The 18104-nt window shown below is 33.2% G+C and overlaps 1 protein-coding gene across 1 annotated transcript; it reads left to right on the top strand.

Moving 5' to 3' along the window:
- The first annotated feature begins 1983 nt into the window (after positions 1-1983).
- Positions 1984-9470, top strand: LOC123654878 (sphingomyelin phosphodiesterase-like). The gene is made up of 10 exons (XM_045590738.1): positions 1984-2050; positions 2762-2901; positions 5043-5204; positions 5861-6039; positions 6630-6984; positions 7065-7240; positions 7441-7635; positions 7780-7950; positions 8386-8560; positions 9027-9470. The coding sequence occupies exons 1-10, from the start codon at positions 1984-1986 to the stop codon at positions 9375-9377; spliced, it is 1971 nt and encodes a 656-aa protein (XP_045446694.1). The 3' UTR covers positions 9378-9470.
- The last annotated feature ends 8634 nt before the right edge of the window (positions 9471-18104 follow it).

The following is an 18104-nucleotide window of genomic DNA, read 5'->3' as shown; positions in this document are numbered from 1 at the left end:
TTCACACCTGCCGTAAAAACGAAGTTTGTATTATAACCTGTTTATATTTTTATAACGAAACTGATTTTATCGAGTTTTATTCAGCTTTTTAAATGCCCGACGTTTCTTTATATTTGTCAATTTTCCGGTAATTATTAATTGATGCGGTGTTTATATTGTACTCCTAAATAGTTCAGTTAAAAATTTTATACAATTTTTAACCGACATCAAAAAAAGAGGAGGTTACTCAATTCAACCGTATATATATATATATATATATATATATATATATATATATATATATATATATATATATATATATATATATATATATATATATATGTATATGTATGTTCGGGGATAACTCCGTCGTTTATGAACCGATTTTGATAATTCTTTTTTTGTTGGAAAGGAGATATCCCTAGTTTGGTACCATGATAAGAAAACCAGGATCTGATGATGGGATCCTAGAGAAATCGAGGGAAACTCTCGAAAATCCGCATAACTTTTTACTTGGTGTACCGATTTTGATGATTTTTAATTTAATCGAAAGCCGATGTTTATAATGTGGTCACATTTAAATTTCATCGAGATCTGATTGCAACTTTTGGAGTAATTTTTGATAATGCGTATTGACTTGACTATTTTTTCGTCTACCTACTTTGTATTACTTGTCGATATAATTGAAGTCGGTTTCTCTTCGTTTGCCTACAAACACAATTATTCGAACATAAATATGTAATTGTATGCATTATAGGCTGCCCAATACTAATGAAATAACGTTTTTGACAAAACGAAAAAAAGTCGTAAATTAATTCGGTTCATGAAATCCTTATCTATACAAATAAATAAAATTGGAGTGTCTGTTTGTAATATTAAAATAACCGATTTTAACTAAATTCATATGTATGTATACACGCTACATATACCAAAATAACATTTTTTATAATTTTTGTCTGTCTATCTGTTTGTTCCGGCTAAACTCTTAACGGCTGGACCGATTTTGATGGACTTTCACTGGCGGATAGCTGGTGTAATAAGAAGTAAGGGGGCGTCCATGAGATGTCGTGAGATTTTATTCAACCCCCTCTCCTAACCCCCAATATCACGTGAGATTTTACAAAATGTGGGTTTCTTACGTAAACGCGTTGGATTGTTATTGTAAAAAGAAAAAAAAAATTGCTTCGTGCTTTAATTTACGACTAGCTAAGACTAGTAATCAATGTTCCTGAGAGTTTAATTATAAGTGTAATAAAAATTTAACAATAGAATACTTAAATCTTAATTACTGTGATTAAAAAAAGAATATCTACTCTAATTCAGTCCATGGAGAATCATGCGCGGTCTCAAGATAGACTTGGAACCAACATGTCCATATGATTTTCAGTAAAATCATCTGCTCCTTCAACTTCGTTCTTTTCTTATAAATTATTTTCTTTCGAACGAATTAGCGAATGATCTTAATCGTATTACGATTACGCTTAAGATTAAATCTTAAGCATGTACAATCTGGATTAAATGGACCAAAATAGTATAATTTTTTTTTGTTTCAATCAGAAAAAAAATTGCGTGATATTTGCCGAGGCCTTCTCTCCAACGTAAGATTAGATGAGATTTGACTCGACCCCCTTCCCCCCATAAACATCTTACGTATTTTGTGAACACCCGCTAACTTAGGCTACGTTTATTTTAGAAATTTATTTATTTTATAACTCTGCGAACTGAAAAATAACTTTTTTGTTAAATTCCACGCGGACGAGGTCGCGGGCACAGCTAGTAATTTCATATATATGTTAGACGTGGTTCAGTACACCTATACCTACTCACGCGTACGTACTACACACGACTAGATAGTTGCGATAATGTTATTTTTCATTGTCTAATTAATATAAATTAATTATTAATTTGTTTTTCACTGTCTGTATTTGATAATTTTTTAAAAGATCGACAGTTATAAAGAAGTATCATAACACTTATCGCCCATTACCAATGTCTACTCTTACAATGGTAGTGTTTTTTGGACTATTGTTGGTATTAGGTTCGAGTTTTGCGTCACGGCTCATAACTTCAGGTAAATAACTTTAAATTATCAATACCGCTGATTTTTTGTTATTATTGTAAAAGTGAAATTGAGCAAAAAATTATATCAATATTTTATTTAAGACTATTAGAGATTAATAATAATATTCTTTATTATTCTATCTTACTAATTACTAATATCTTTAACAATATTAATCAGATATAAGAGGTTCAGCACCTAATGGGTCGTCCGTTAACCACGGGACGTTTTTTAGTAAATTTTAAACCCCCTAACCCACTTGGTACACATTAACCCACTTGTATACACCCCCCCCCCCCTCATACCCAAAAATTATGTAATTTTTTTGTGCCAAGAACATTGAAATTTTCAGATGTTAAGTATTATCCATAAATACAGGTATAATCGGAATTAATTTTGAAAAATTAAGCATTATGATAGTGTTCTAGACTGGAATCAAGGTTGCAGGTTTTTTCTTGGTTGTTTTTTTTCTTTTGGTTTTTTCCTTGGAAACCACGAGTTTAACGACAAATATATACACTTGATATCTCGCACCCCCCCCCCCCCCCTCCTTGTGATGTTTTTCCGAACCTTTTGAGACCCATGTGATTAATGTACGACCCAAAAGTGCGTCATTAGCTAATTAATACGATATCTTAAAGGCATTGAACTGTTAATAGCTGCTACTTCAGGGACACTTTAACGAACAAAAGAAAATTTTCATTATTTATCGTGTAATTTTAGATGACCTTCAAGTATTGTTTACTAAGGTTTTAAAAAATGAAACTGCAGACAGCGATTTGAAAAGTATTCAAGATGTCTTTGAAATCTACAGACCAGCTTCAAGTTCCCTAAATATGCAATTTGAAAGAAACAGTAGAATGGTAAGTACAAAGCAATCCTTATTAGTGCTTTAGCTCACCTTAATCTAATTATTATTATTTTTTTTGTTTTTACTATCTTATTTATATAAAAACACAGAATACCGAATCATGTCTATTGAGAGATCGCTTCTGTAACAAACCAAGGCCTGTTTCATCGGTTGCTAATAGAGCTTCTCGCATAATATAACGTACCTATAGTCCTATAATATAAAAGTTTTATGGTTTTATTTTTTACCATCAAACCAACTTTTATCTGTCAGATATTTCTTCTATTCGCAGTTTGGGAGTCCAAATGTTGTAATTTGCTAATTGAGGTAAAACCTCCCTCAGGGGCCAATTTTACCTCTTTTATTCAAATTAGATTTCAATAAAATTTGCACACCGTGTGCAGTTTGATCCAACTTGAAAGATAGGCTATATTTGATATATATATATATATATATATATATATATATATATATATATATATATATATATATATATATATATATATATATAATTACTATATTCAAGAAAAAAAAATAAAGCGGTACGAAGTTCGCCAGGTTGGCTAGTAGCATATACATATGTGATTTTATTAGTTACCATTGAAATATAGTTTATGACTGTATAGTTGTCATTAATGCTGACAGTAAAATTTTATTAACCTTGAAAATTTTGACTATTATTATTATTATTATTTATTTTTGTATCCTTTATTATTTTTTGGTTTACCTATCAATCGGTATTGTTTTCTTTAATCATCAAAAATGTACACTATATGTTATGGAATTACCGGATATGCATTTGCATTAAATATAGGTACCCACTATAATTTACAAACTATAAAGTATTTAGGCATCAAATATGTTTGAAAGTTTTTTTAGTGAATGAATGAACTAACACATTTACATACTTCAAAGTCTTCAAGTTATAAGAGGCTATGAGATCTATGAGAATTTGGTCTGCATTTGTCCAGGTTTTATCCATGTTGTGTGGCTACGGCATTAAACAATATAGCCACCCCTTCTCTTCTCGTGGGTGTCGTAAGAGGCGACTAAGGGATAACACAGTTTCACTACAACCTTGAAATTTAAAAAGCCGACCGATGGCGGGATAGCCATCCAACTGCTGGCTTTCAAATACACAGGTCGAAGACGGGCAGCAGTGTCTTCGGTGCGACAAAACCAGCCCTGCAGTCACCAACCCGCTTGCCCGGCGTGGTTTATGGGCAAAACACACGATTTCACACGATTTTTGGCGCGAACTTGGGGAGGCCTATGTCCAGCAGTGGAATGTGATAGGCTGAAATGATGATGATGATGATGATGATTGTCCATGTGTTTATGCGGTTTATGAAACTTTTTCCAAAAGGGAACGGCAGTCGCCTTTCTCTACCTATTTTTATGACTTTTGAAGTTATACTTCTTTTGTCGCGCTGGTAAAAAATGATGAGAGTTGATTTTTTAAGATGCTCGCGCACATCGTCAAAAAAAAACTGACACCTTGTAGTTAGCTAGTCAACAAAGAAGAAGTTAACGATGTGAAGTAAGCTAGCCAATGAATGCGCGCGCATACCGTCACAAAAAACCGGTATCCTCTGAAATTAGTCAACGAAGAAGAACTTAGCAGCGCGAAGTTAGCTAGTTAATGAAGTATAACTTCTTCCGTGCGTACATAAGTACACACACACATTTTTTTTATGAACCTAAGCCTTTTAAGCAAAAAAAAAAAACAACAGAATTCCGGTTTAAAATATTTAATATCATCGTCTAATTTAAGATATTTTCTGAATAGATCGTACCTCCAATTATTTAAAAAAAATAGGCATGGATACTTACTATCTTTTTTAAACGACTAGGTCAGCAAACAAGCGGACGGTCGACTTATGGTAACCAGCCGACCTGATAGTAAGCGCGTTGCTGACTCTATCCCTGACCCTCCCCTGGAGCTCTAGACATCTTACTCACCACATAAACAAAACAGCATTTGAGTGTATTAGGTATTATTTAACTGTTATTTTCTGTAAGGTTGTGGAGTACTTCCCCAGATGGGCTGCTTTAGATTTTGAGCAGGATACATCCTATTGTTCCCTATCTCAATGAAATCTATATATCTGTTTCTAAACATAATTTGTTCTCAAATTGAATTATCATTTTCAGGACGTTACTTGTTTAATATGTACCAGCGCTTTCGCTGCCCTACATGATCTAGTACTCGAAGGGCATACTGATGAAATGCTTTCAGAGGCTGTCATTACTATATGCACATCCCTGCAAATCGTCAGCGACAGAATTTGCCAAGGAATCGTTCCATTGAATATAGTAAGATTAAGTTTGATTATTATTTTTTACATCTTAAGCTTAACACCTTTACAGTTTAATAACTTGAACACATCTATTTTATATATTACACATCTATATTAGTCAATTCGTTTAAAGAAAATGATAAAAAGAACATCTATGGCTAAGATTATATAGACGAAAGGATAGTTTGTTCTTGTTTTGTGTCGATAACTTTTAAAATAATTTTTATGATTCTTTTCAAATTATGTCTATCATATTATTTTATTATCAAGAAGTGCGATAAAACTGTAACACCACGCCACGATTTAATAGTTTGATGACTGCTTGAGGTCACAGAACCTCTTTGTTGCATGAGCGGTCGCGGTTTCGATTCCCGCTCATGAAAGATGTTTGTTAAAGATATTTATTAATCCTCGACGCAAAAAGAGGGGTGTTATAAGTTTGACGTGTCTGTCTGTCTGTCTGTCTGTCTGTCTGTGGCTCCGTAGCTCGCGAACGGAGGAAGCGATTTCAATTTAGTTTTTTTTTTTGTATTAAAGGTGAGTTACGGGTGAGTATTTTTAAATATGTTTGATGAAAATCGGTTGAGTCCAAAAATACCGAGCTAAGCTCGTCACCCAGGTACTATATATATAGTATATTTTATATTTTTACAGCTCTTTTTATACTTTCAGCCAATAATAACATATATAGTAAAGACAACGCCAGAAGCCTCGCCGAGAACATTCTGTAGCCTCCTTCTACAAAATGCTGGCAATCCAAATACCTGCCCCCACAACGATCCTCGATTTGAATGGACGATAGACTTGCCTGCAGAAAATCCAATAGAAAATGATCAAGTACGTATCAACGTGTGCTGTGTGGCTACGGCACTAAAGAATTTAGCCACCCCCTCTCTTCCCGTGGGTGTCGTAAGAGGCGACTAAGGGATAACAAGGTTCCACAACCACCTCGGAACTTAAGAAGCCGACCGATGGCGGGATAACCAATACACAGGCCGAAGACGGGCAGCAGCGTCTTCGGTGCGACAAAGCCAGTACTGCAGTCACCAACCCGCCTGCCCAGCGTGGTGACTATGGGCAAAACACATGAGTTCACGTTATTTTTGGCGTAAACTTGTGGAGGCCTATGTCCAGCAGTATACAGTCCGTATAGGCTGTAATGATGACGTATCAACATAATGTCAGCGCTGTTATTAGTACGATTGTTTGACGAATGTGTACTTAGTATTACGTGTTTCTGCTTCGATAAAAGTTCATGTTGTATTTTCCCATAGTGCAGTTATATAATTACCTAATAACTAGTACGTTGACTTTCCTACATACGTTGTATTCCGCACATTGCAAGTACCATAAAGTTTATCAAATTGTTACTAGAGTAACTTGATTTGACTTGACGTGATATACAATTTTACTTATATTTTATTTTTTTATAGATTGTAAGATCAAACAATAAACCATTAAAAGCAGTTCTCGTTGCGGATGCTCATATCGACCCTTTGTATGAACCCAATGGCGTTGCTGATTGTAATGAGCTAACTTGCTGCAGAAAAGGACAAACTCCAAGAACTGACGTTTACAAAACCTACATACTGGATTCAGTATTTAAAAATCGTATATTTGAAATGAATGGCGATTTTATAATGGACCTAACTCTCGCTGACGATATTAGAAATTTAGCGAATTTGAGAAGAAATTTTAGAAACTCACCAGGAGCTGGTTATTGGGGAGATTATAGGCGCTGCGATTCGCCTCCTTGGGCATATGACGATGTCATTGAAACTATTGCAAAACATAGGGTATGAATTAAAGATCTTATATTGTTTAAGTTGTGGTATACGAATTTATTAATCGGAATATTTTTAAATAACACTTTCAGGACATAGATGTAGTTTATTACTTGGGAGACAGTATCGACCACCACGTGTGGGAAACAACTTATGAACTAATCGATAGCGTTAATTTGTACACTGTCGATAAGATTAAGAAAGAATTTGGTGAAAATGTCATAGTTGTACCGTGTATTGGAAACCATGAATCTCAACCTACGAACCAGTACGTTTTAGAAACTAGAATATTTGCCAAATATTATTCGATTCATCTGCTTGTGATACTGTGTATTGGTTAATAACTTTTTTTTATAGGTTTTCGACTTTAAGTATTTTCTTATCGTTCGTCTTCCGTTAACGTATAAATAAAAATATTATTTCGAATGGTCATATAGATTCTTCTACTTCAATTTGTCTACTTTCCAGATATGCTCCAAGTACAGTCAAAGGCACAAAATTAAACACAACTTGGTTATACGATTCCTTAGCTAGGAAATGGGATTTCTATTTAAGTGAGGACGCAAAGGCTACTATAAAAAAATACGGGAGCTTCACTACGTTGATCCGCCCGGGATTGCGTGCAATTTCTGTTAATAATAATTATGCTTATAGATATAACTGGTATGTTGCGTTTCCAGAACCAACTCTATTATATTTTTACTGTTTTAATATATGTCTTATGTTTGCTTATATTGCGCATTCTATGCAATATCTCAGTAGAATATATTTTAATTATAAGTAGTTAAAAACTAATAATACTTTCAGGTGGTTAGTCTACGACCCATTAGAATCTAAAAGGCTAATGGAATGGTTGGTTCAAGAATTATACAAAGCTGAACAAGCTGGGGAAAAGGTCCATATACTCGCTCACATTCCGCCTGGAGTTCACGACCTCATTTACTCATGGACGAGAGAGTACAATCGAGTCGTCAATCGGTAATTTTATTGAATAATCTATTATATCTATTAGCAATTTTTGTGTTACTGTGTTAATGGCATGACAAATCTTCTAAATTCTTCAAAAAGGATCAAGTAAACTCTGATGTCTATTTCGAATATATATATATATATATATATATATATATATATATATATATATATATATATATATATATATATATATATATATAAAGAATTTGGTAAAATATTATGGTAGGTTTACGTTACTACTTTGGTCCAAAACACGTTGGTTTGGTAGTTTTATCGAGGAAAATATAGAACGGGAGATTTCGGGATCGGAAATAGAAAACCTTTTTCTTATTGCTAGGGTGGCAAACAAGCATACGTCACATTTAGCTGTGATCTTTAGTAAGGTTGAGGTACTTCACCAGTCAGGCTCGCAGGAACCCAACGTGTTAATTGTAATTCCAGTTTCTCGAAAACGATTGCGGCCGAGTTCAACGGACACACGCACTCCGATGAATTTAGGATCTTCTATAACGCGGCGGGTGAGCCCTCCGCCGTGTCGTGGGGCGCCGGCAGCGCCACCGCCTACTCCAACTACAACAGCAACTACAAAATTGCGACCATCGACCCTGTCACCTACGTGAGTATTTGTAACAACAAATCAACGACATACATAACCACGACATATCAATCCAATGCTGGACATTAGCCTCTTTCTCCATGCAGTAAAAGGATCACAGTTTAATTCACCACTCTGCAGTTTGGTGGACCACAATAAATCAGGAAAAGACCACACAAATTAATTCTTAAATTGCCTTTTTATTAAAAAAAAAAAAAACATTATTATTGATAATAACGTTTCGATCCATATAATTTATATTATGCAACTTAAGAGTACCTACTATAAACATAAGACTAGGAACTTCCACCATCACAAACCCACTACATAGTAGAAAAAATAATCTTCAGATTTTTCTTTGAAAGACGGAAGATCTGAAATTTCCTTTTTAACTTTAAATAATTTTACTTTTACTTTAAAAGTAAATTTAAAACATATTCCGTACTTAACTTAGCATCTTAGCACTTTCGTAAATGTAATTTTCCAGAAACCGATTAACATTGTGAACTACATGTACAATCTCACCGAAGCGAACCTCACACCGAACAGAAGACCACATTGGTTTCAACTCTACGACATGAAAAACAGCTTCCAACTACAAGACCTCTCCGCTACCTCAATGGATAACTTAGTTTATTCAATGGTGACAGATAACTTACTCTTATTAGATTTATACGCAGCATTTTACTCAAAACTAAGCGACGGAAGATGGCCGTATTGCAATAACGATTGTAAAATTGATAATCTCTGTAAAACAGTCGTTACAGTTTTATGGCACCGAGAAAAGTGTGAAGAACTGCGTAACTTGTTCTTTACAACGCTTAGTAATTTAAAATAATTCTTATTTTAATAACTTTATTGATATGTAATTTATATTTTAAGCTCACGTATTTATCAATTGAAACACTTGTAATAAATATATACAACTGTACAGTGTACCTACTTTATTTTTAGTCTTCTATACAAATAAATATAATTGGAGTTTCTGTTTGTAATATTAAAATAACCGCTTTTTTACTAAATGCATATGGATTTATACACAGTACATATACCATAATTGTGTTTGCTAGCAAACGAAAAAACCCGACTTCAATTACAACGACAAGTACTACAACGTAAGTAGTAGAAAAAAATTAATAAACGCACTAGTCGTCACTACGTTTTTCGAAGGTTACTTTCGATCCTCTGGGATGTCATCATCAGGTCCTGGTTTCTTTATCACGGTACCACCCTTGGAATATCTCCTTTCCAATAAAAAAAGAATTATCCAAATCGGTTCATAAACGACGAAGTTATCTGCGAACATAGATAAAAAAAGTATATCCGGTCGAATTGAGAAACCTCTTCGTTTTTTGAACTCAGTTAAAACAGAGAAAAAAATTATTATTTTTTTTTTATTTAACAGTACTTTATTAATTATTTATTAATTTTGTACATGCAAGTTTACAGAGCTTTGCTCCAGACACAAGTAAGTCAATAAAAAAAAAAGTAAAAGGTACACACAGGTATAACAAATGAAGAAAATAATGATAAATGTAGAATTAGAAATATACAATCTTATCAAAATACACTAATTAAAATTTACAATTTCAACCACTACAGCCTATTGCAGTCCACTGCTGGACATAGGCCTCCACAAGCTCGCGCCAAAAATGGCGTGAACTTATGTGTGTTGCCCATAGTCACCACGCTGGGCAGGTGGGTTGGTGACCGCAGGGCTGGCTTTGTCGCACCGAAGACGCTATAATTTTAATAAAAATACATTATTCTCAGTGGATAATATTAAAATTGTATTTGCTCGCAAACGAAAAAAAACCGACTTCAATTACATCCACAAGTAATACAACGTAGGTAGATGAAAAAGTAGTCAAGTAAATACGCGTTATCACAGAAAAAGGTATAATCAGATCTCGATGAAATTGATGAAAGTGTGACCACATCATAAACATCAGCTTTCGATAAAATTAAAAATCATCAAAATCGGTACACGTAAAAAGTTATGCGGTATAATACAATGTAGGTCGACGAAAAAATAGTCATGTAAAAACGCATTATTAGATATAACTCGAAAAGTAGTTGTTAGATCTAAATTAAATTTAAATGGGACCAAATGTCACGCACCTTTCGATTAAAAAAAATTGTCGAAATCGGTCCACCCAGTCAAAAGTTCTGATGATACATAAAAAATACAATCGAATTGAGAACCTCCTCCTTTTTTGGAAGTCGGTTAAAAATAGATTTTTTTACAATTTTTGTGTCTATCTGTCTGTTTGTCTGTTTGTTCCGGCTAATCTCTGAAACTGCTGGACTGATTATGACGGAACATTCACTGGCACGTGCCAGTGCTGATATAATAAAGAGTAACTTGGGCTACTTTTATTTTATAAATTTATTTATTTTGTCATTTAGAGAACTGGGTTACATTTTTTTTTAATTCCACGCGTACGAAGTCGCGGGTACAGCTAGTATGTGACGTAAAATCTAATAAAGAACTAACTAAGAGGTTTTTAAATTATTTTCAGTGGAACCAAAATTAAGTGAATTCAAACAAAAACTATTTTAGTTTTGTGATATGTAAATGTATATAACCATAAATGAAACATTATTTTTTTTCTTTGCAATAAGATACGGTAGCGCAACAGTCACAGCGCTGGTTTGTGGCTGTTGCGGTTGCGGGTTCGTTCCCCGCACATGACAAACATTTGTATTGGCCATACAGATGTTTGCTGTGGTCTGCGTGTTGGTGCAGTCCTTGTGGGCCTACCCACCGTTCCTCGGAAAGTACGTTAAGCCGTCGGTCCCAGTTATCATGTACACTTGATAGCAATCGTTACTCATAGTAAGGCTGTAAGGAATATATCCGCCAACCCGCATTGAAGCAGCGTGTTTGATTAAGCTCCGATCCTTCTCCTACATGGGGAAAAAGGGCTTTGCCCAGCAGCACTCTTACAGGTCGAAGCGAGCGAGATATACCACAAATGAAACATTATTCTTTTTATTTTTTTGCTTTGCAATAAGATTTGAATGCTATAAAAATGGAAGGTCTCTAAGTATTAGTCAAAAGTTGCTAACATATTATATTAAATCAAGTTCGACTGAATAAGTGTGATAATTCAAAGATAAGGATTTGCTTCGTGTAAATAAAACAACAATAGATTCACTTCTTTTGTAATAAAATCTAAAAACAACCTTTTCTTACACTAATGCTAATGTTAATGTTTAATTATATTTAACCAGTTGATTTGAGGTTTCCATCTTAAGCTTTCGCTGGGTATTTTATCTAATTCAGACAACTTATATAGATCAATATTATAATGAAAACTACGTAAAACACCTTAATAATTTGCGGTGACATCTATTCTAATATCTAATCCACACTTCAGCCTATCACAGTCCACTGCTGGACATAGCCCTCTCCAAGTTCGCGACAAAAATTGCGCGTACTCTAGTGTTTTGGCCAGTCACCACGCTGGGTTGGTGACTGCAGGGCTAGATTTGCCGTACCGAAGACGCTGCTGCCCGTCTTCGTTTTTAACCGACTTCCAAAAAAGGAGGAGGTTCTCAATTCGACTGTATTTTTTTTTATGTATGTTACATCAGAACTTTTGACTGGGTTGACCGATTTCGACAAATTTTTTTTTAATCGAAAGGTGGTGTGTGTCAATTGGTCCCATTTAAATTTATTTGAGATCTAACAACAACTTTTCGAGCTATATCTAATAATGCGTTTTTACTTGACGCTTTTTTCGTCGACCTACGTTGTATTATACCGCATAACTTTCTACTGGATGTACCGATTTTGATAATTCTTTTTTTGTTGGAACGGGGATATCTCTAGTTTGGTACCATGATAAGGAAACAGGACCTGATGATGGGATCCCAGAGAAATCGAAGGAAACTCTCGAAAACCCGCAATAACTTTTTACTGGATGTACCGATTTTGATAATTCTTTTTTTGTTGGAAAGGGAATATCCCTAGTTTGGTACCATGATAAGGAAACCAGGATCTGATGATGGGATCCCAGAGAAATCGAGGGAAACTCTCGAAAATCTGCAATAAATTTTTACTGGGTGTACCGATTTTGATAATTTTTAATTTAATCGAAAGCTGATGTTTATCATGTGGTCACATATAAATTTTATCGAGACCTGATAACTACTTTTTGAGTAATCTTTGATAACGCGTAGTTACTTGACTATTTTTTCGTCGATCTACGTTGTATTACTCGTCGATGTACCTAATTGAAGTCGGTTTTTTTTTCGTTTGCGAGCAAACACAATTATGTATATTTGAAAACCAGCAGTTCGATGGTTACCACGCCATCGGTGGGCTTTTTAAGTTCCAAGGTGGTAGTGTAGTATAAAATTTGTATTACGTAAAATAGAACTATGATTACTGTATTATGATTATACGAAAAATGTGTTCTCTAAATGAGTAGCACAAATAGCTATTAATAAGGGATATATTTAAATCAATTTTTAAGTTTACAATTTTAAGCGATAGTAGACAACGATAAAACTTATCGTCTTTGCTAGTTTAAATTGCAATGAAATTTTAATTTAAAAAAAAGGTAATACGTTCATCATTTCAATACATATAGATACATTTTGTTGCCTTTGATTTCAATATCGTGATAGATATGTTACAGATTATGCTTCTTGTAATCTAATCAGCTATGAATTTAAATAATGTCGCCGCCCTTTACATTTTGACGTTCAATCCACCCGTTTAGATAAAAAATTTCCTTCCTTAACCTTCGACTTTGTTCGTGTGATGTTTGAAAATTTTCTCATTAGATTATTATCTAGATACACATAGGATAAAATATATACGTCTTATTCTCGCTTTGTGTTGCAATGCGGCCCTCGGATGGCCGTTGGAGGAATTATGTATCTATGATTATAAAAATAATTGTGTTTACTTGCAAACGAAAAAAAAACGTATATCATTTACATCGACAAATGATAAATGAGAAGTCAAATATGGATTCTTAAGGATAACTCAAAAAATACTAACTTAAATGGGACTACATAACAAGTACCAGCTTTCGATTAAAAAAAATCATCGAAATCAAATTTTGTAAGCATCTGTAATTTGGTATAGCTTGGGAGATTTTATCTCAATTGGACCCGGTAGGTGGTGCTGCTATCGGATGTAATGAAGGCTGTTTGCCGGGCAGGACAACGTCTACCGGGTCCTCTAGTATTATATTAAAATACAATGCAATCTTTAATATGAGTAATAAAATAAGTTTTGATACTTTAAGAAACCTGATGATTTGACAAACATGAATATTATTAAACAACCCGAAAATCATTTTAATAAAACAACTTTTTGGTTTATTATTAACTTTTGATTCCCGACGTTTCGGATACTTTACAGCAACCATGGTCACGGGAGGACTGAGGACTCCTCCTGAGGAATCCGAAAAAAGTTGTTTCATTAAATGAGTAAAATTCGCGTAAACATTAGAAAACAATATCATTTTAATAGTAAAGAAATGTTTTTGACACTTCATTATAATATTAGTAAAGTACCTGGGTTACCGAGCTTAGCTCGGTATTTTTAGTAAATCGTGTTTTTTGAAAATCATATTATATACATAACACAGATTACATATTTATAAACTATTAATAATATTTTTTTACCGACAATAATAAAAAATATAAAAATAATTAAAAAATAATAATGATAAAATATGAATAATATTTTTCGATTTTACCGACATAATAATAATAAATAAGAACTGGCTATTTAAATAAAAAATAACGAGTGCAATTAGAAAAAAAAGAAAATATAATAATCGATATGAAATTTTAAGATTTGAACCGTGGTTTTATCGGTCGATCGTGACTGGACGATTTCTCATCTGAGCTATTACAACTTTATTAACAAGTGTGAAATTTACCTTCGTATACTAACGATATTGTAGCCATTTTTTCATTGTCTAAAAACTGGCGTAAAATGAGTCCTAGCTAGATTTATTTATCTCCCCCGAATTCCCTGCATACTAAATTTCATGAAAATCGTTGGAGCCGTTTCCAAGATTCAGATTATATATATACAAGAACTAGCATCCCGCCCCGGCTTCGCACGGGTATTTAACAAATATTAAAAAAAATCCCTATTTTTTTTGTAAATATAATATAGCATATGTCACCCGCGGATAGTATAGCTTCCCAACAGTGAAAGAATTTCTCAAATCGGTCCAGTAGTTTCGGAGCCTATTCAATGCAAACAAACAATCAAATCGTACTTTTTTATAATATATGAAATGAAATAAATCTGCAAGAATTGCGGATTTTGGCCTGATGGTGGTAAAAGACTACTTATACGATGATAAGTGCGCCAAACGAAGTCATTTGAAATAAAAAATAAGGTTAAAAATGTCTAGATAGTGATTGATTATTTGTCAAAAGACTTTTTATTGGTTGTGGCGGCTCCTGAATATTGGGGAAACTGACTTTTACAGAAGCACAGTACAAACCATTAGGTTCATCGACCCGTTTTTTGGCAGAACATTGAGAGCAGATCTTATTCATGGCTCCGATTTGGACGGAAGATTGTTGAGCATAATCAACCTGTGGATCGTATTTGAAAGATGATCTGTTACTTTGAGCTAAAACTCGATTGCGAACTCTAGCTATTGAGGTCTGTTATTTTAATCTCTTATTTCGAAGGCGTTCGGAACGCTCAGAGCTCGATTCCCTAGCGTGAGCTTGTATATTTCTAATGATTTGTTCTTCAAGCCGCTGAAAACGCTCGATACTCGATTCTCGACAGTTGCTAGTTACTGAATTAAAAAGATAGAAAAATTAAAATATGTTGCTTAAATAATGTGGTTAATAAATAACGCGATAAAAAGTAGCCTATGTTCATCAGGGATAATGTCGGCTTCTAGTGGTGAAAGAATTTTTCAAATCGGTCCAGTAGTTTCGGAGCCTATTCAAAACAAACAAAAAAACAAATCTTTCCTCTTTATAATATTAGTATAGATTGCTCGTTTAATAGCATAAGATATTTACTTTTAGAGACATATTCTTATACAAAGATTTGGTAATATTTCTAATTGGTACATTTGTACATTTTTATTGACTATCAGTTTATCTATCAATATTTTTATACCTATACGGGATTTACCGCGATTATCATTTTGAAACTAGCCGATATTTCGCTGACGTTGCAATCGCTATGATTACGAACAAAAACGCAATTTAAAAATTTCTGACATCATATATACTCGCCGGTAACTATGAATAGATTTAAAAAATCACATCAAAGAAATTATACAAATTTTAACTTAATTATTTTATTTACAGGGAACAACGAATTCCTGGACGACTTAGAAGAGGACCAAACTCTGAGGCAGAATATTAACATATTTAAAGACGAAAACAAGATACCAGTGGACATAGACAAGATAGACCCGGCCCTGCTGCGGATAACCCTCGCCGAAATGTTGGACGATTTGGTCATTGAAGATGTAGATATGACAGAAGTATGGAATATGCAGAAGTTTTCAAATAAATGTTTTTAAAATGTATGTATTCTTCTTTACAAAATACTCTTATCAGTTGTTAATCAATTCAGTACCTAATAATGTTGGATAAAAAATATATGATATATGATACAGATAATAATACTATAATAGGTAATATTGCGAAATAAATGATTTAAACAAACAAAAAATAATAGTAAGTGTCAACCTTGCATTATCTTAAACAATGATAAATTAAGACTTATCTACACTAATATAATAAGGCTAAAGAGCTAATTAAGCTGAGAGGTTTGTTTGAACGCGCTATTCTCAGGAACTACTGGTTCGCCTTGAAAAATTCTTTTTGTGTTAGATAGCCCATTTACCGAGAAAGGCCATAGGTTTATAGGTTTTTATTTTAGTATTTTTTATCTTCACATCAACGTTGATGAACAATGATTCGCAGGGCACAGTTAGCACGTGAATATAATAAGTGGGGATTAAAATCGTATCGTTTATGGGTTCATATCACACCAGCCACAAAAACGAACCTGTATTATAACTTCTTTGTATTTGTCAATATTCCGGTATTTTTTAAATGATACGGTGTTTATATTGTACTCCTAAATAGTTTAGTTAAATTTTTGATATTAATAGCCGGTTTGGTTCAGGAAAGAAGAAATTAACAAAAAATATGGAATTAAGCGCATTTAATTTTAAGTGCACGTCTGCTGTTCGTCACGTTAAATTTAGACACGATGTCAAGGAATCATTCTTCATTTCTTGCAGTTGTTCGTGAATATATATATATATATATATATATATATATATATATATATATATTGTATTCTTCCTTAAGACACTTCGTCTTATAAAGGGTTATACGTTAAGTCCACCAAGTCATATGGAATTCGGAATCAGAATTTCTTTACATTCGAAGATTGTTTCCTATGTACCAATAAATTCTGTGAACATGAGAAAAATTATAATCAATTACATAAAATTAAAAGTGCCTCCTTATCGACTGTTGAAGATATTAATATTCCACCTGGCAAACGAATAACTGCATTGAGCAAAATATCTTTAAAACACCTCAATCAGAATATTGCATCAAATTCTGAGACACGTAAAACTAAACAACCCAAATTAATAAAAAGGCTTGCAGATATAAAGTCCCATTAGACCAATAAAACCTTCATAAATAACCATGTAAAGACATCTGGACATGAAGAGGCTTTTCTGTGGTTCATTTATGATAAGACTTCGCAGTGTAAATAATCATAGAAAGAAGAAATGACGATTCTGATTTCGTAAATTAACAAAAATTTAAAATACGAAATCAAAAAGGGAACTAGAATAACTAATACCAACCAGAAAAATATAGAAATGACAGCGACTACATTAAACGCATAATTTTAAATATTTCGTACATAAATCTGTATATAGTATACGTTATATGGGCCCAATATTAATTAAACGACGATTTTTGCAAAAGGAAAAAGGTGGCAATTTAAATCGTTTTATGAAATCAACCCTTACAATTCCACAAATATGTTAGACGTGGTTCGGTAAACCTATACCTACTCACGCGCAAAGCGTGACGAGATTGTTGCGATAATATTATTTTTCCTTTTATAAAATATATTTGATAATTTATTAAAGATTGACAGTTATAAAGTAGTGTCATAGCACTTATCGTCCATTGCCAGTGTCTACTCTTACAATGGTAGTATTTTTTGGATTATTGTTGGTATTAAGTTCAAGTTTTGCATCACGGCTCATAACTTCAGGTAAATAACTTTAAATTATTAAAACCACGAATTTTTTGTTTATCTATTTGTATATTTACAGAAACAAATACAATTTGTGTAATAAACAGTGCAGCAAAAACAATTAATTAATTATTTAAATAATTTATGTTGTTAATGTATACATGATTTTTTTCAAAAAAGTTATATTAATAGTTTATTTCAGACTGTAGATCAGTAACATCTTAAACAAAAAGAGGTATGACACAGATAACCATCATTCTTTCATTTAAATTATTTAATTTTAATGAAAATTATTAGACTTTTAAACTTTTTACT

Source organism: Melitaea cinxia, chromosome 7, assembly GCF_905220565.1.
Source record: "Melitaea cinxia chromosome 7, ilMelCinx1.1, whole genome shotgun sequence".
NCBI lineage: Eukaryota > Metazoa > Arthropoda > Insecta > Lepidoptera > Nymphalidae > Melitaea > Melitaea cinxia.
The sequence above is the reverse complement of the archived record's forward strand: the minus strand, read 5'-3'. Positions and strand labels throughout refer to the sequence as shown.